The sequence below is a fragment of the Musca autumnalis genome, unplaced genomic scaffold, assembly GCF_047663935.1.
Source record: "Musca autumnalis isolate F117 unplaced genomic scaffold, ASM4766393v1 scaffold_1, whole genome shotgun sequence".
In the NCBI taxonomy this organism is placed as follows: domain Eukaryota; kingdom Metazoa; phylum Arthropoda; class Insecta; order Diptera; family Muscidae; genus Musca; species Musca autumnalis.
The window spans coordinates 5,144,202-5,163,822 of record NW_027411644.1 but is presented as its reverse complement, the minus strand read 5'-3'; the positions used below and the strand labels follow the sequence as shown (position 1 = coordinate 5,163,822).

The 19,621-nt window shown below is 33.9% G+C and overlaps 1 protein-coding gene across 1 annotated transcript; it reads right to left on the bottom strand.

Annotated features, from left to right (window-relative positions):
• Positions 1-3,838: 3,838 nt before the first annotated feature.
• On the bottom strand, positions 3,839-8,872 carry cdm (importin-13-like protein cdm). Its single transcript, XM_073961866.1, has 12 exons — positions 8,574-8,872; positions 8,470-8,508; positions 8,238-8,405; positions 8,025-8,174; positions 7,778-7,956; positions 7,032-7,719; positions 6,360-6,959; positions 6,090-6,296; positions 5,727-5,864; positions 5,576-5,668; positions 4,939-5,405; positions 3,839-4,881 (listed from the first exon to the last, which is right to left on the bottom strand). The coding sequence occupies exons 1-12, from the start codon at positions 8,688-8,690 to the stop codon at positions 4,797-4,799; spliced, it is 2,931 nt and encodes a 976-aa protein (XP_073817967.1). The 5' UTR covers positions 8,691-8,872; the 3' UTR covers positions 3,839-4,796.
• Positions 8,873-19,621: the final 10,749 nt, after the last annotated feature.

Sequence of the window (19,621 nt, the reverse complement as noted above, 5' to 3'; positions counted from 1 at the left end):
TACCCAGCTGACTGAACTGGGTTGTAGTGTTAGTGTCAAATTCCATTCGACATTTTATGTATTTATTTCTATGTTCGATGTATATTAGGGATATATATTTTTGAAGAAAAAATTTATTCATCAGAAAAAAAAACTATTTCCCATAAAGACGGCTTCATATCATTGACATGTAACCTCCTCCAGGTCCGAACGACATGCCGCACACTAAAACACCGCTTATAGAGGCGGTACAATATTTGTTAATATGTGTGGTATTTTCTTAAACTTGAAAAGAATAAAGCCCTAATAAACATGTGCTTTTTTGTTTTCAAAAGCAAATGATTGAAACATCTTCTCTTTTTTCAATGAATTACCAGCGACCCGAAACATTTTTGCAAGTATTCTACTTTCTGCGAGAAATTATGCATTTAGTGGAATGATATGGAAACATTCAAATTGAAAATCTAATGAGTTTTCATTCATGTTTTCCAAAATATTCAATCAAATGTGAAAAATTATTAGTTTTTTAAATTCCAATAATTTATAGACATTTCCTTGTTTTGTTTACATTTACGTTGACACTAAGGTTTACAAACAAAAACAAATTCCTTTGTGGTTGTTGTTCGAGTTGTATTTGTTGTAGTATTAACTTTACCTTGTATTTGTTCTACCATGGGGTTGGAGTAAGTTTACATTTACGAAATCCACTCGATTTCAACTGTCAATTCCATTGATTAAACTTCGAACTAAATCCAATGGATTTCAGATGAGTTTTCATTACCCTTAACGCTTTTTGATGGGTTAATTCGACATTTGATATCCAGTGGATTATTAAATGTTGTTATTTTATAATAATAATAATAATAGTAATAATAATAATAATACGTTTAATATATACGGATTTAGACTATGTTTACATTTACGAAATCCACTCGATTTCATCTGTCAATTCTATTGCTCGAAAGTCAAATGAAATCCAGTCGATTTCAGATGAGTTTTCATTTGACGTATACACAAAGGGTTTGACAGATGAAATCGAGTGGATTTCGTAAATGTAAACATAGTATTAATGTACCCACTAGATTTCAGAAGTCAATTCCTTTATATATACATGTACGTCAAATAAATCCTCTTAAAACCCCGTTTGCATTTATTTAATAAACCCACTGGATTTCAAATTCCAATTACATGGCGCAAACGTCAGATGTTAACTCGGCAAAATTCTCTAATGCAAACGCCGTTTAATGGAGGTTAGCAGTACGTTTAGACTATGCTGGATTTAGCAAATCCAAATAAATCGAAATAGTTTTATAGCATGTTTATATTATAGGTTTTTAATGGGTTGGCCTTTTTATGAAGATTTATTTGACGTGTACGCCAGTCCCGGTCCACACCAGAGAGATTTCATTGAAAAAATAGAAACGCACAATTTCATGAAAATTTTTAATGAAATTCACGCTAGTGTGGACCGGAACATACTAAAGTCATTTAATGAAATTGCAGTAGTATGGAAAGTTCATCATTAGTAGTTTTTATTTCAGTTTTCAACGTGCACTCCAACTCCACTAATAATTTCCGTCTTGTGTATTACCGCAAAAAATGATCGCAATTTTAATTCGTATCATGGTTTAATAATAAAGGTTAGCTAAAGCTTCCTGTCAATTTAAATTTTTTTCTTTCAACTGTTCCTAAAACTTCAAAACAATATACATAATCTTTGTATGTGTGTGTGATGTTTGCCAACAATTTTAAAAACAACCGAATTCAATGATTTTCAAAATTGTTTTTAGAACATTTGTATAGAAGAAATCCTTCAGCTTATTATTGAAATAAACATTTTATCATATCCACAACTCGATTATGTGGAGAAACCTTGGCCCTTCATTCATTTTTCGCGTTTTTTTATAAAATGCTCAAAATTCGTATTTTGTAAACAAACCCACTTGTTGCCTTTATGAATTTGAAGTTTTATTTTGAAGTTTTATGAATTCAGGAAAAACAAGGGTTCTATAGATTTTTTTTTCATTTAAATCTACCTCTTTACTTATACCATGATTCGTATATATTAATTTTATATGCCATCTTTTTTGTCTTTATTCTTGCTTGTAGGAATCTCTAAACAACTACTAACAAAATGGATTGCAAAATCATGTCCCCACATGTTGTGCTCTGTTAAGCTGAAAACACATCCAACGTTTGGGTAAAGTTTTGTGTTGGAAGTTGAGAAAAAAACAACAACAACAGGGCGACGCCGACACACAAGTCCAGAGTTGGTCTGTTTGCCGGTATATATTTCAAATGAATTTGAATTTTTCGGCATCATGCCCAACAGTGTAAAAACGGCCAAAACGACACAAAACTTTACCCAAACGTTGGATGTGTTTTCTGCTTTATGACAATCAAGCTGTAAACAGATACAACGTTTGGGTAAAGTTTTGTGTCGTTTTGGCCGTTTTTACACTGTTGGGCATGATGCCGAAAAATTCAAATTCATTTGAAATATATGCCGGCAAACAGATAAACGCTGGACTTTGGTATCGTCGTCGCCCTGTTGTTGTTGTTTTTTTCTCCACGCCCAACGCAAAACTTTAATCAAACGTTGTATCTGTTTTCAGCTTCACCCTTATTACGGTTGGCGTTGTCGTATCCAAAATTGCAAACTGACGTGTCGTAACGTCTAATTGGTATTATGTATGTTTTTGAACAAAAAAGCAAAAATTTCAATTTTTAAAGAATTCTTTTTGTAACAAACATAATTAGAATTATTAGTAGATCATTTTTAAACTTTTAATTCAGAAGAAAAACTAACCCTATAGTTTTTACAATCAAAATAAGTGTTTGGCGTAGACGTTTTTGTGGTGGTTGGCGTAGTCGTTGGGATATTTTTTGGTACCACGTAACATTTACGACAACGACAATTTTTTTCTCATACAAAATTTAAAAAAAATATATTTTTTAATTGTAAAACTATTTGTTTGAAATCATCTTTTGAGCAAGAACTAAGAAATGTACATTGCATCAATCGTTATATGAGGACTCTAACAGATTTTCAATAGAAAGTTTGTCATCTGATAAAGACACGAAATTTATCTTATGCAAATGAATCAAAGTAGTAATATTTGTATTTATTATAGTTATTTTCCAATATATTTTAATAATCATTGCCAAAAAATTCTTTTAAAATTAATTTGTTTTTATTTTTATATGCTGTCGTTTACAAAATCGGTCACGACTCTTTCCTCGTATTTCAACGCCATACGTAATACCAATTTGTCGTGTTACGCCATACGTAATACCGATTTGTCGAATCAAAAAAAATAAATGTTGTATTTAAACCAAGAAATGCGTTCTGGGAATTACAAATGTATTTCTTTCGATTTTTTAAGGATATAAAATGCTATAAAAGACAAAAAATGTCGTTGTATATAATTTTTCATCATATAAAAATGTATCTTACGACTACGCCAACGTCTACGCCTACGACAACGTCTACGTCACTTGAAACTCTACGACTACGCCAACCGTAATAAGGGTGAATAGGTCTGTTCGTTTACTCAATAATTTGTACAAGTCCAGTAACTTCTTGTAATCGACTAATGTATTTTGCATGGTGCTGTAGAGTAAACGAACAACATCCAGTAACAATTTGTACAAATTGTAAGTAAACGAACACACATAATATATTTGACGTGTATACAAAGGAATTATCAATTTAAATCCATTTAATTTATTAAAACCCAATACTTTGTAAACATGAAGAAACCCGATAACACCTAAGAAATATATGTATAAACAGTAGCATTATGTTCGTTTAATCGTCCGTAACTTATCATTTACACAAAAATAAATGCAGTTTAGGTTTTTCTCAGTTATTGTTTAAACTATTTTATTGTATATTTTATGATGCTGATATATATTTTAAACTAATATTTGACACATAGAATAGTATATTGTGTATTTAAAATATGTGGGCTGTTTAGATTTTTATTAAAAATATTCAAATACATACACGTATAACATACATAACATATCACATTGTTAAAGAAAATAGATTTAAACATATCGGTCATGCATTCATTCTGTATTACTTTTTACATTTCTTAAATCTAAGAAAAATTAGTATATTACTTATTAGCCAATGTGGAAGTGTCACAATAGTAATAATGCAACGTACTCAGTAATGGATTTTGGAAGCCATTTTTGTCAATTTATGCCTCAAAATTAATCCTATCATGGCAATTATATACTAAAAAGTCATGCAATGTTTACTTTTTCATATTAGCTGCCAATTATGTAATAATTATATGGTGCTATTTTGACGGGTTTTATACAAGATACATTGCTATAAATAGATAAATAGATAAGTGTCTTTATGTTTAACACCTACTGCGAGACTTTGATACAAGCTGGAATTATCCATTGCTTGAATTTTATAGGTAGACCCTCGTTTTCACTTTAAAAGGAAAAATATATAGTTCTGCACATTTCACAGTCCATGATATAGCTATAAAAATTAAATATAAGACGACCCTTGCTTGAAGTTGTAGTTTGCACCTTAATCATCATGAAGTAGAAATTCAAAATCTGAAACATTTTACCCATAAAACGCAAAAAAAATCTTAATCGAAATGACACTTCTGTGTGAGGAAGTTTGTGCTTCGATAGACACAGACCATTTCAAATGTTTTTATAGGCATTGTCTCCTATTTGAAGATCTGGACTTTGTGTATATACATACATCATATGAAAGAATTTAAGACATTAAATAAACACATATACACCACTATTGGCAATAAATAGTACTGCATTAAAACCATTTATTGAAATTTGTCACTAAGGCCTCTTGCTTTGATTGCAAATTCATTAAGGTATTGTTGCAACAGTCGCTTGTTTACCTTTTCTCTGTAACGATATAGAAAACATTAACGCAAGGTCATATCGAATTATCCAATCAATTACCTAATGACCTGTGTAACAAACTTCGTTTTATCGGCATCATCAACTAAAGGCGTGGGGAAATTTGGAGCATGCATTATATTTTTCAACCAAACTGCCATTTCTGCTGGATACTTCTTATTAATACTCAGGAAAATGTCAGCGAACTTTTCAACTTGTTGTCTAGGAGTAACACAGGCCACACAAACAGTGGCAGTGCGTAATATTTCCTCACCGGCCGCAAGTACAGCCTGTGTCATCTGAGGATAGTTGCGTGACTGCATTACGAAATGCGATAGAAATTGTATTGAAAACCTTATGGGTCCATTTTCTGGTAACGTCATAGCCTTCAGTGCATAAAATATGAGACGATCATATGCAATCGATTTGTCATCCAGAGATTGTGGTATTTTCTTGATAATTTGCATTAAACAAGAGTAGAACGTTTCTATCGTTTCAGCAATATTCGAAAAACCATTCTCAGGGGTAGACTAAAGACGGTTAGGCGTTATTATATTGTCATATTGTAGAATTTATTATGGAATATATGATCCGTTCCAGAACTTAAAGAATCCACTAAATTTTATTATTTTTTCGTAGTACTATTCGTAGTAAAAATGTGTAGATTCTTGCAGGTTCTGAAGCAGACCAATAAACTTACCTCAAATAATTTAAAACTGTGTATTACAAATTCTATCATCAATTGTTGCATTAGGGCTTTGCAATCTTCGTCTTTGTAGAATATGACAATTGCCTTTAATAAAAGTCGAATTATTGAGTTGGTGAATTGTTTAAGAACGAATTTCACATACCGTTTTCGAAATTTCCAAAGTTGGCGCACAACAACGTGTTTGGAAAATTGCAACAATAAAGTAGCAAAGATCTTGTAGCATTGGCTTGAAGCTGTTCTTTAAATTTACAATAGCGTGTTTGAGAGCCGCACAAGCCGTCTAAATTAGAACGAATAAATTATTAGAAATATTTATTTATTATTATATTAAAATGTATAAGACATATCATTGGCTACAATGACCATCAGCTAATATTAGAAATATATGACTGTAGTTTACAACCATTTCCTTTTGACAGAAATCATAAAGCGATAATATAACTACATATATGCCACTTTTATAATCCAAATAAATCCCCTAAATTATAATTTTAATACGCCTTACCTCTAGAACATCCAATTCTTCTACCCACAGCTCAGCAATTTGCCTAAATATTGGCATTGTTTTTTGCATTACAATCAAAACTGGCTGCATATTTTGTAGATCTTCGATAGGTAGCTCGTCGTCATCGATATCTGTGTTGAGTGAAGAAAACAGCGTTGACACCATATTCAGGCGGAATATTGTACGAATTCTTGCTTGCGGCGTTTTCTAAACAGAATACAGGTCGATAGAAAACATTCATGGAATACAAGAAAATAAAAGTTGACTTACAGCACCACTTTGACATATGGTAGACAATTCTTCAAAGCATGGACTGACAATCATGTCCAGGTAATTAGGAATTTTATCGGGTGTTAAAAGACTCATCAGTTTTCCAATGCTAAACATAAGCCTAACACAGTCGGAATTCTTCATTTGACCCGACGCCAATGATGACTGACACGCATTCAACAAAGGTTCAGCGTAGGGTTTCATTTGTATTTGGCAATCGCGACACAACTCCTTAAGACCTAAAGTGGCCTGGGCAGACATGGAAGAATTTAGACCCCGTACCAACAGTTCTATAGCAGAGGGTATCCACATTGGATTGCCACGCAACCACTGACAGTAGGAACCTACAGCTTCTAAAGCTGTACCCAGAAGTTTTTCATTCATTTTCTCATAGGGAATTTCATTTAGAACTCGCATGAATTTGGGAATTTGTTTTGTTTCTTCCCCATCGAAATGCTCGGCTACTGACTGAAATGAATATATACATGCTTCCAATTTTGTCCATTGATTCGGATTAGAATGCAACTGAGCAATAGTTTCGTCTAAAACAGCCGATAAAATGTCTAAAATTTGATCATGCAAAACATCGTAACAGTACATCTACAAAGAATACAAATAGATCTCCCTCAATTAGGTAACAAAATAAATATTTTCTATGTCGAAATTACTTACAAATGTATCTGAAATATCCTGCCTGTAACAGCGGAAACTTTCCAAATCGTCTGAACTCCATTTATCTATTGATTTCTCGTCCGGTTGTTCCGACTTTCTCACTAAAATACGGGTTAAGTGAGCATAGAGTGGTTTGATGTATTCCCAACATTTAAGACGCTCCTCTTCATTGGTCATTGCAAACACTTCATCTTGCAAAAGATACCAAAATCCTAGTGCCATGCTGCTACATGATTCCTCCACTGGATAAATCCCCGGTTTATCTGTGCACTGTAATATCTCGTGTACAAGACGCGTATACAAAGATGACAGTTCAGGGTCTGTAGTTGTGATACCGCTCAATAGGAGCTGAGAATGTCTCTCTACTGCCGATACAAACAATGTGTATATGTATGAAACTATGTCTTCGTTATTATTATCTGGCTTCCATTCCATTTTAGTGATATTACACAGCTGGTCCAGAAACATCTTAATGAGGACAAATGCCGTTTTGGGGAAAAGGTGACAGTCCGGTTGAATAATAATGTTTACAAGAGTCTTCAAACAAGTCTCAGCTAAATCATTCTCATCGGCTGACATACACCCATCGCCATCTGGATCTTGTGTACATGGCCAATAACACTTGTTCACTATTTTAAGTATTATGTCAACAATATTGATGCAGTTATCGATTGGGAATCCAATATTTCTGAAACAGATAAGTCCATTGTAATACAAAAAGTCCTGTTAGTTAATAAGAGACATACTTAACCCATGTGCCAACACATTTCACTGCTCTGGTCATGTTATTGAATGTTTCAGTATCCCATTCTCTCTCGAGTTGCATTTGAAGGTAACGTTCAGTTGTTTCTATTACGAGTGGTGTCCTCTTGGCTACCTCTGCTCGTAGTACCGTCCTCTTCACAGAACTGTAAATGGCTTGCATCTGAAATAATACAAATTTAGTCATATTGGATTATTTTATTTACGCAAGCATGTGTTTGTGATGTATACCTCTTCCGGGATGGCTTGCAATACTTCCAACAATATCCACAATTGTGTTTCATTCGAAACATTTGGTATCTGCTGGTTTTGAAAGATATTTATTACATCCTCAATGGCATTTGGCCATTCACTCAACATGTGTACTATGTAGGCACTTAACTAAAACCAAAAACAAATTACTACAACGTTACGTTTTAATATTGAAAGTTATAGACACAATACCGCTATGCATAAACGATTAAGCACTAGTTTAGGTCCTCCAGCGAATTGTATAATGCTTTCTAATATTTTTTGTTTCAACTCATCTCGATTTTCGGGCGGAACTTCATGCCAAAATTTCATTAGTTTAGAGTGCAATGTTATTGCTCCGAAAAATTGAACTTCTTGACTCTGAAAACAAACATTGCAATTGTTAAACTAAACAAGGATTATGAGGGCAAGGGGATTGACCAACCTTTCCCAGCTGCATTAGTTGCCAACTGAACTGCCAAGCCTGTAAAGGTCAACTTTAAACTTGCTTCTTTCTTTGTTTTTATAATTTAATATAAATATAGCTACCATTTTGCTAGCTTGTACATTTGTCAGCCATTCATGTAGATGAGCCTGTTCCTGAGATGTGGAACGATAAAATACTACCACAGCCTCTTCCAATCTGGCTATATCAATCGTCTCCATTGCTCTTTATATACTTCCTGTCTCCAAATACTGTCCTTACGATTGCAATGGTATCTAAACGACAAAACGCTTTAATTTCTTATTATAGAATAAAAGGACCAAATCTCGAAACTTGATAAAAAAATTATTCCGGTCTAAAACAGAAACAACAAAGCCAACTTCAAAAACCTACCGCCGTAAAAGAAGAAACAGAGGAGGATGGGAAAAGGGCGATAAAGAGCGAGCGAAATAAAGACAAAGATACACCCATGGTATAAGTAAAGAGGTAGATTTAAATGAAAAAAATCTATAAAACCCTTGTTTTTCCTGAATTCCTAAAACATCAAAATTGGTAAACACAAAAGCAACAAGTGGGTTTGTTTACAATACCAATTTTGAGCATTTTATAAAAAACACGAAAAATGAATGAAGGGCCAAGGTTTCTATGATAAGCTGACAAATTTCTTTCATACTAATAGTCTAAACACGAATTTAAAAACCATTGAATTCGATTGTTTTTAAAATTGTTTGGCATATTATTCAAACAGCACACACACATACAAAGATTGTGTATATTGTTTTGATGTTTTAGGAATAGTTGAAAGAAAAAATTTAAATTAACAGGAAGCTTTGGCTAACCTTTCTTATTAAACCATGGATACACCGATATCATGGTACAATTACTTATGGCTATATCACACCATATGCTTTTTCACATGTATGCCATCAGCTGGTCTGTTCAGTCCATACGATTCACTTACATCTGTGAGTTTGTCAATAAGTTTTTGTAGACCGGATATGGTGCTAGCTAATATTGTTGTATCGTCCGCGTATCTGATATTGTTGATAATCATACCATGTATTTGTACTCCTATTCTTTGGTGCTCTATAGCCTCCATAAATATTCGTTGGGAGTATATATTAAATAACAACGGCGAAAGGATACATCCTTGTCGTACCCCCTTTGAAATCGTTACTTCTTCCGTCATTTCTCCGTTTTGCGTTGTTCTTCTTTGGTATCGGTATGAATTTTGAAATGAGCCAGTCTGGTGGATATTTCCCCGTGTCATATACGTGGTTAAAGAGTATTACGAGTAGTTCGACATTTTCATCCTCTATAAGTTTTAATACTTCAGCTGGTATATCGTCAGGTCCTGTTGCTTTCATATCTTTGAGTGTTTTTATTGCCTGCTCTACTTCGTACCTTGTTATTGGGTTTCCAGTCAGATTGTCTTCTGTTTCTTCGTAAGGGGTTCTTTCGGCATCAGTGAATAATTTTGCTACATATTCTTTCCATATTCGTTTTTTCTCCGCCAATTCAAATATAGCTTTGTTATTTTCATCTAGCAGAGTGGCTGGCGCTGTTTTTTTATATACTCCTGCTGCTTCCTTTAACTTCTTATGAAGGTTGAAGTCATCGTGTAGGTTCTGTAAAGTTTCAATTTCTTGACATTTTCTATTAAGTAAATTATTTTTTGCTGCTCTTGTCAAGGTTCTGATTTCTTTATTTATCTCCCAGTATATTTCGAAATTTCTATTTTTCTGTTGGCTTCTTAGGATTCGTAATTGTTTTATTTCCTCAGTGACCCACTCATCGTCTCTCGATGCAGGAGAGTTTTGTAGGCACATATTTGTGGTGGAGTTTATCTTTGTTTTGAGATTATGCCATATATTTTCCACATCCTCCTTGTTTACTCCTTCAAGTTTGGAGTTAATCTCTGTTTTAATTTCGCAATTAATAGTTGGATCTTTCATCATGTGCAGATTTAGTCTGGGTGTCCTCTTCTTTTTTCGGGTAATTGCTAATTTGATCCTGATTTTAGAAAGTAGCAGGTTATGGTCAGATGGGACGTCCGCACCGGGGCAAGTTGAGCTCTTCATCACACTTGAAGCGTATCGTTTGTTGATAATTATGTAATCAATTTGATTTCTTATGATGTTTGCTGGGTTATCATGAGGAGATCTCCACGTATAAAGTCTTCTGGGATGTAATTGAAACATTGTATTTGTAACTTTCATTTTATGTTCTTGGCAGAATTGTACCAATCTATCCCCTCTATCGTTGCGTTGTCCTAGTCCATATTTTCCAGTGACTCCATTTACCTCATCTCTTCCCACCTTTGCGTTAAAATCTCCTTGTATAATAGTAATTTCATGAGATTTGGTGTTTTTGAGTAACTCTTCGATTTCTGCATAGAATTCCTCGATTTCGTCATTACTTGAGTCCGATGTGGGAGCGTAAACTTGGATAATGTTCATATTAATAGGTTTTGTATTAATTTGTATCATCATTGTTCTGTCAGAATATGGGATGAATCCTGATACATATTCTGCAATATAACTCTTTACTATTATTGCCACACCCTTTCTATGCTTTCCTTCTTGATTTCCTGAGTGAAATACTCGAGTATTTTCCGATCTAAAGTCTCCGCTCTCAGTCCACCATGTTTCACTTATTCCGAGAATGTCTATATTTAGTCTGTTCATTTCGCTTATAGTGTTATTGAGCTTTCCAGCTTCGTATAAGCTTCTAACATTCCACGTTCCTATTTTTAGTACCTTTTTTGTTTTACCTCCGGGGATTCTTAGCACCCTCTTATTGCCGGAGACTGAGGGCCGTGTTTCTTCTGTTGTTTCCATATGAATTATTATAATAATAATCGGTAGGTGTAACAAGTTTAAAACGGCTTCCAAACAGCGAATGAATACTACCACAGCGTCTGTTCCCGTATTGGGCGGCTGTGAACAGCGTCTGAACTCTCGTGGAGCGGCTGCAACCATAGATGGAAAACTACAAACCCTTCAGAAGGGAACGGGAAACCACTGAAGTAAAATCCCTTGCAAATCATATAATAATTAATAAATAATTAAAGTGACTACATACATGTGAAAAAGCAGAATGGCTTTGCCGCGAAAACAGCTGACTAGTGCCGAAAACACATCTTACGTTTGATGGTAAAAGAATAAAAAACCAAGGTCATGTAAGTCCCAATTTACATTAGGCGAGTTTACTTGCGGCAATTGTCAGTTTGTGGATGAGAGAGGGTGTTGAGATGCAAAGGGTTACCATATACCTCACCTCTCTCTCCGTCAAACTGACAATTGCCGCAAGTAAACTCGCCTAATGTAAATTGGGACTAAGCTTTTTTCCTTTACTGTTTTAATAGTAAAAGTAACAAAAGAGAGAACGGTCCAAATTGCACAAAAGTAAAGGAACGGAAAATAGTAGAGCTGGCAGCAATGTCAAAAAACAAACATGGCTGCTTAAAAAATAACAACAAACAAAATAAATTTCACTGTTTTTTATTTCACTGGTTTAATTTTTTATTTATATTTATATTTTTTCTTTTTATTTTGCTTTGATGGTGCGCGGTGGTGGCAAATAAATGTCAAATCAGCAGTTTGACAGATTTTCCACTTTTTACACCACGAAATTTCTTGAGCAGAAAGTGGTAAAAGCCATTTTGACATTCTCTCACTTAAATTTTGCTTTAAATTTTACTTCTTTTTGGGGTTAAGGAACGCTTTCCGAGTTAAAACTGGCAAAATTTTAAGAAACTTCATCGTAATGCTTGGTTTACATTTACGAAATCCACTCGATTTCAACTGTCAATTCCTTTGTGTATACGTCAAATGAAAACTCATCTGAAATCTATTGGATTTCATTTGACGTTTAAGCAATGCAAGTGACAGTTGAAATCGAGTGGATTTCGTAAATGTAAACCAAACATAACCCTGCGTTCACAAATGACAGGACAGTCAAGTTCATGTATTGGTTGTCAAAAACCCAAAGCTTGCCTGTGTGACGTAGGCGTCCAGACAACTGCAAAAACAATTGTAAAATTATGAATGAAAATCATCGATTTCTTTTCTTTTTCCTTTCACTTATTTTGTTTTTGTACATATTCTTTTGTTTTCAGCACATTTGAATTATCATCTTACTTCTTTTTCACAAAAATGTCAAAAATTTGTTAACCCGACTGCCTTTAAAAAAAAATAATGGACAGCTGGGAGACAAACGACAAATACATGTATGTGTTAGTAAATCAGAGTTGTATTTGAAGACAAACTGTCTGGTGTAAACGCCTAGTAAAAGTAAAAGCTATAGTCATGGTTTAATTAGAAAGGTTAGCTAAAGCTATCTGTCAGTTATATTTTTTCTTTCTAATGTTCCTAAAACTTCAAAATTATATACACAATCTGTGTATGTGTGTGTGCTGTTCGAAAAATATACCAAACGATTTTAAAAACATTCGAATTCAATGATTTTTGAAATTGTTTTTAGAACATTTGTTTGGAAGAAATTCTTCAGCTTTGCATTGAAACAATTATTTCATCACTTCCACAATTCGATTATGTGGAGAAACTTCGACAATTCATTCATTTTTCGCGTTTTTTATAAAATGCTTACAAAATGTATTGTAACCAAACCCACTTGTTGCTTTTGTGTTTAGTAAGTCCCAATTTACATTAAGCGAGTTTACTTGCGGCAATTGTCAGTTTGCAGGTGAGAGAGGGTGCTGAGAGGCAAAGGGTTACCATATACCTCACCTATCTCTCCTACAAAATGACAATTGCCGCAAGTAAACTCGCCCAATGTAAATTGGGACTAATTTTGACGTTTTAGGAATTCAGGAAAAACCAGGGTTCTATAGTGTATTTTCATCTATATCTACCTCTTTACTTTTACCATGGCTATTACTTTTTATTCTTTTACCATAATTGACGCAAGCCTAAACGTTGGATGTGTTTTCTGCTTTAAAGGTAGAAACACAATGAAATACGCCACTTTTTCACGCTCAGTTTCATGTAAAAGATTAAAGGCCAAGTACTACCTAATTCAAATGCTACCTAATTCATTTGAATTAGGTAGTAGTTGGCATTTAATCTTTTACATGAAACTGAGCGTGGAAAATCGGCGTATTTCATTGTGTTTCTACCTTAAGTCCTAAACACATCCAACGTTTGAGTAAAGTTGGGCATAATTTCTGATAAAAGAATAAAGAAAAGTCAAAAGCCCTTGTACTTTTGTTTTTTAATTTATTTATTCTTTCCAATTCCAAGTCCGAAGACATCATTTAAGAAATTGACAAAGATAACAGGATATTTAACTTAACAGAAAAAACATTAATTGGAGAGATGCTCAACATTGGCACAAAATAAAACATATAAAAACTTCAAATACACAACTACTACTCACTAATTAACAACAGGGGCCTAATTAGTCGATGGTCAGACTAGCAAGGTTTCTTGAAACCAATTTCGTTAAAGTTTCTTTTCAAGTTTCGTTAGTGTCCACACACGTTAACGTGAAATTTAAGATTTTTTTCGTGTCCCTTTATTTTACTATTCGCATTTGTTGTGTTTCTCATACCAAAAAACAAAGCAAACATACATGGTAGAACAAGAAAAGGTAGCAGCAATACCCAGCTGACTGAACTGGGCTGTAGTGTTAGTGTCAAATTCCATACGACATTTTATATATTTATTTCTATGTTCGATGTATAATAGGGATATATATTTTTTGAAGAAAAAAATTATTCATCTGAAATAAAAACAATTTCCCATAAAGACTCCTTCATATCAATGACATGTAACCTCCTCCAGGTCCGAACGACATGTCGCACACTAAAACACCACTTATAGAGGCGGTACAATATTTGTTAATATGTGTGGTATTTTATTAAACTTGAAAATAATAAAGCCCTAATAAACATGTGCTTTTTGTTTTCAAGAACAAAAGATTGAAACAGCTTCTCTTTTTTCAATGAATTACGAGCGACCCCAAACATTTTGGCAAGAATTCTACTTCCTGCGTGATATTGTGTATTTAGTGGAATGATACGGAAACATTCAAACTGAAAATCTAACCAGTTTTCATTCATGTTTTTCAAAATATTCAATCAAATGTGAAAAATTATTAGTTTTTTAAATTCCAATAGTTTATAGACATTTCCTTATTTTGTTTACATTTATATTTGACACTAACGTTCCAAACAAAAACAAATTCCTTTGTGGTTGTTGTTCGAGTTGTATTTGTTGTAGTATTAACTTTACCTTGTATTTATTCTACCATGGCAAACATATATAAATAAACTAAACAACAACACAAAATAATTAACATTAATAATTTAATTAATAGTAATAGCTAAATCTCGTCTATTTCATTAATGAAATGTTTTTGTTAAATCTTTTTATGCTTGTTTCGTTGTTAACATTTGCTTGAGAAAATAAAAATGTGTTGCGTGGAGCTGGAGAGATGTTTTTTTATATGGAGGCGTCCTGCCTCTGGCAGCCGGCAAACGAAAAAGAAACCGGATACACATTAGATGGTCGGTTCATAGGCAAAATTCGCAGTGTTGCCAACCAATATGAAATAATAAAATACAACACTGTGGGGAACTATAGGGATCTATAGATTAGTTCGAGGCGAAAACGACAACGAAAATGAAAGCGATAAACGTTGGGAAATCCGCGAAAAAGCTAGAAAATAGGAAAATGTCTGATGATGGCGGCCGTATATAAGGCGTAACGGGGAGAAAATTCGCCATTGAAGTTTTTGGTGCCTGACAATAAGTTTATAATGGCCAAAATAAAAAAATATATACCCCCAGGAAAATAGTTAAATTGAATAAAACAAAAGACTGAATGTTTGAGAAAAAAACACTTCCTAATATTTATTTAAATTGATGGTGTTGTGTGTATGTTTTTGTGCGTACAAAAAAATTGTAAGTGTTTGTTTTATTAGTGATTGGTTGTCGGTTATAAAATATTGCTCTTTTATTAAAGATAACGCCAAGAAGAAAACCGACCACATCAATTAGAACTCTGGCCCCTCCAAAGCTTTGTGTGGAGGTGGTCAGTAAAATTTTAAGGAGAAATTGATCCAAAAACAAAATCCATATTGAGTCTGTTGGAAGTCAGACACCTGTGGGCGTAAGTCCAGAGTGAGGCATTGTGTCCCGTTGAATGTTTCGGACGCTTGGAAGTCCTAGATTGGCTAAACCATCATCATCTTCATGTGCAAATAATAAAGAAAAGAGCGAATAAGTATCTGGCTACCAGGTAAATCATAAATTTGTACCTACCGAGATATAAAACGGCGCTTAGCACGCACAGGGGTGACGTCTGTTTCCTAATGTATATGCGCATGCGCTCCAGATGGTGTTTGGTGCCTGAAATTACATAAAAGAACAGAATAATTTCAATCATTGTTTTTTTTTTACAAATTGACCTTAATAATATAATCAAAACTTCAACAAAAAATACTAAGATTTAAAATTGATATCATCGTTAGGCTAAGTGTGATCGTCTGTAGTGAGTAGATTAATATTTAAGTTTCACATTTGTTAAGAATTTCTAACGCCCAAAAAAAAAAAAAAAAATAAAAATACGTGAGCGTAGGGTTACACCGATATGCGAAAGGAGTAATTTTGGTTTTTTTTATGTGTATGGACATATGGTAACGTCCATCTTCCCCTTAACAGAGCTCTATTAGGGTGGGAAAATTAGTAAAAGTGGCCATATTGGCAAAACAATTCCTACTCATATTAGTCAGTAACCTGAGCGATTGGCTCGCAATAATAAAGTCAGGTGTTAGGAGTTTAAATAAAAATCTATTGTGTTTAAATGTTTCATTGTTAGGATTAAGTTTAAAAACATGATAATAAACCTATTTAATGTTTGAATGTTTGTGATTTAATATGAATTGCTGACTTGTTTCTTTGTAAGAGAGATAATTAGGATGTAGGTTATTAAGCGGTAAGTGTGTGTGGCTTCTGGGGCCCTTTAAAATTTTTTTGTCGTTTTTTCATATGGACCAAAGGGTCAAGGATGGGCGGGCTATGTGTGGGAACGAGACACCAAGTTCCCTTGTCATGGTTGTATAACGTGTTTGTGTCGTTTTATTTTGTGTGTATCTTGTTTTGTTTTCATTCCTTTAATTGTTTGACCCCTAGGGCTGACGGTGGAAGGGTTGAGAACCCCCTGAAAGTGTACGCCCCGACTGAGCTTGTCGGAACCCCACCGTAGCGCCGCATTAGGCGGTACATAACAAATGAATGAAAATGGAAGAAAAAATCTTGCTATGAAAAACAAGAAGAGGCAACATAACAAACATAGAAAACCATGTACATGGGTTTCACTACTTCATACCCCTCGCCTATAAACTTGACGTCGCCATGTTGAAATCGTGCTAGTCTGACTATCGACTTACGACATTCGATTCGATCGAGCATTTGCTCGAGAAAGACAACATCGAATTTTTAACCCCTATTCGCACCACCAATTCTACATTTACTAAGGGGTAGTTTACACTATATGTAAATATCATATGACATGAAATTTTCCACCGTTAAGGCGGCCATCAGACCATCTGCTTTTTCACATGTATCTTGTCACTTTGGGTATACTAATACTACAGAACAGCTGATGTCATACATCTGAAAAAGCAGATGGTCTGATGACGGCCTAAATAGTCACTAATATGTAGAATATTGGACATTTTCCTTACGCCATTTATTCTGTGGGTTCACCTCAGCAAAAATATAATAAAACTACGTCTCCACATTGCCTCCGTCTGTAGATATGGAATGTTTTTATTTCGTGTCATATGACATTGATAGATAGTGTTAACTACCTCTAAGAGGTTGTTTACACTATTTATCAATGTCATACGAGACGAAAAAAAAACATTCCATATCTACCCACGCAGGCAATGTGTCGACGTAAAGGCTTGCGTACATAAGCTGCCTTGCCTGCTTACATTGCTTACTTCTGATAAAAGAATAAAAAAGAAAAGGGCAACCCATTTCGAAATTTCCTCGGCCTTCTTTATTCTTTTATTTTTATTATGTCAAAAATGAAGCAGGAAAGCAAGGCAATCAGGCAGAGCAGCTTATGTACGCAGGCGTTAATTTTACTGCAATTTTGCTGGTGTGGATGCAAAAAGTAAGTGGCGTAAGGAAAATCCCTAATGCCAAGTTTACACTAGCGCTCCAAAATCCACTGGATTTCACGAAATCCTGAAATACACCTCGGTGTTTACACTAATTTTTTGTTGATTTTAAACATATCACAATGATCAAGGTAGCGCGCAGCTGATCGAACATGAATTTTCACAAGTTGTTGTAAATTGAATTAATCATCAAACATATAGAACTTTACAACTTTATTTGGAAAATTATCGTAAAATTATCTATATATCCTATTAATTGTGTATAGTACTAACAAATGAAAAAATAAAAAAATTATTTTATCGTTGAGACATCATATTAATAAATTTTGATAGATAAAAGTTGTCCTCAGAACCTGCATAATTTTAGTACTTGCAGTAGTTTTCCCGTTTAGTGCTAAAAATGCGCTCCCGTACTCCGAAATCTAGCAAGACTTGCACTTCTCTTTAAACCAAAATAGCGCCGAATAACACCTTCTCCTGTTTTCTGCCATACACTTTTGGCCTAGTAGAAACTGGCAGCAAGTATTTTCATTGGCATCTAATTGGTCTGTTCCTTTACTTTTGAAAATGGTAAAACCGGCAAAAGTGGTAAAAGTTGTAAACTGCTCCCATATGAATTGTATGGTGTCTAAAGTAAAGGAACGCTTTTCGAGTCAAAAGTGGTAAAACTTGAAGATTCTTGCACGTAAAGGAACAGGGCTAATATGTTATCTGATACGTTGATTTTGACATTTTTCGTCACTTTTCAGTTCATGTATTATTTAAGATATTTGTATGGGGAAGCAATTTTTGACAATTCGCTCTTTTTTCTAACATTACCATTAAAAAAGTACGGGAACACAATGAAAAATAGCATTGTAACAAAGTAATTTAATATTTTTTTCACATTGTTTACAAACTTTGATTCTAAAATTTTTTGTTGCAGCAATTGACCATCTACCTTGTTTATTGTGATACGTGAAAAGTGTTGCAACTTTTGGTACTTTTTTAGGCAAAAACAGGGTTGTATATCATGTGTACTGTGATTTCGATGTTGATTTCGCTGAAATCACGAAATGAGATGATTTCATTTTTGTATGCGAAATCATGATAAATTTAGCTTGATTCCGCGCGAAATCACGAAACGACGCCGAATGTAAACTAATATTGACTTTTGCACATTATTTCAACTATATTCGACTAAATATTCAAAAATAAGCAACATTTCCGTTTATTTCTGCGGTTTTTATAATGAAATATGGCCAGTTTTCCCATTTCTGGGATAGCGTTTTTCCTTAGCCCTAAATTTTAATAATTTGCTATAAAATATAATATTTTTGCACACAGGAACAATGATTCTGTTCGCAAGTATTAAAATGTATACTAATACCCTGCGTTTACAAATGACAGGACAGTTGACTTCATGTATTGATTGTCAAAATCCCACAACTTGCCTGTGTGACGTAGGCGTCCCGACAACTGCAAAAACAGTTGTAAAATTTTGAATGAAAATCATCGACATATTTTTGTTTTCCGTTCACACATTTTGTTTTTGTTCATGTTCTTTTATTTTCAACACATTTCAATTATTATCTCAGTTATTTTTACAAAAAGTGCCAAAAATTTGTCTTCCTTACTGTCTGTGAAAAAATGATGGACAGCTGGGAGACAAACGACAAATGTATGTATGTGTTAGTAAATCAGAGTTGTATTTAAAGACAAACTCTCTGGTGTAAACGCCTAGATATTGCAGAAAAACTTCGATAATGGCCGGTTTTTGGCAAAATATTTAACAAAAGATACAAAAACCGAATATTTTTGACGCATAGAAAACAGGGTTAACCACGTTTTCTTTGTTATTCTCGCCTATAGGGTTGCCATGGATCCATGTTACAAACACTTTTTAATTGCCACAGGACCAACATTTTTTTAGGTATTTGTTTTTTTGGATATTGGACATGGGCTTCTAAAATACTGAGGTCTTATTATTGGTGAAATTGAAAACCGAATACTTTCG

What these genes read in the sequence shown, in the direction of transcription:
- cdm (XM_073961866.1), bottom strand. Translation starts at nt 8,690, where the DNA reads ATGGAGACGATTGATATAGCCAGATTGGAAGAGGCTGTGGTAGTATTT. An exon ending in CTTTGGAAATTTCGAAAACG is followed by an intron (nt 5,669 to 5,726) that starts GTATGTGAAATT and finishes CTTTTATTAAAG; the next exon opens with GCAATTGTCATATTCTACAA. An exon ending in TTTGTTACACAGGTCATTAG is followed by an intron (nt 4,882 to 4,938) that starts GTAATTGATTGG and finishes ATATCGTTACAG; the next exon opens with AGAAAAGGTAAACAAGCGAC.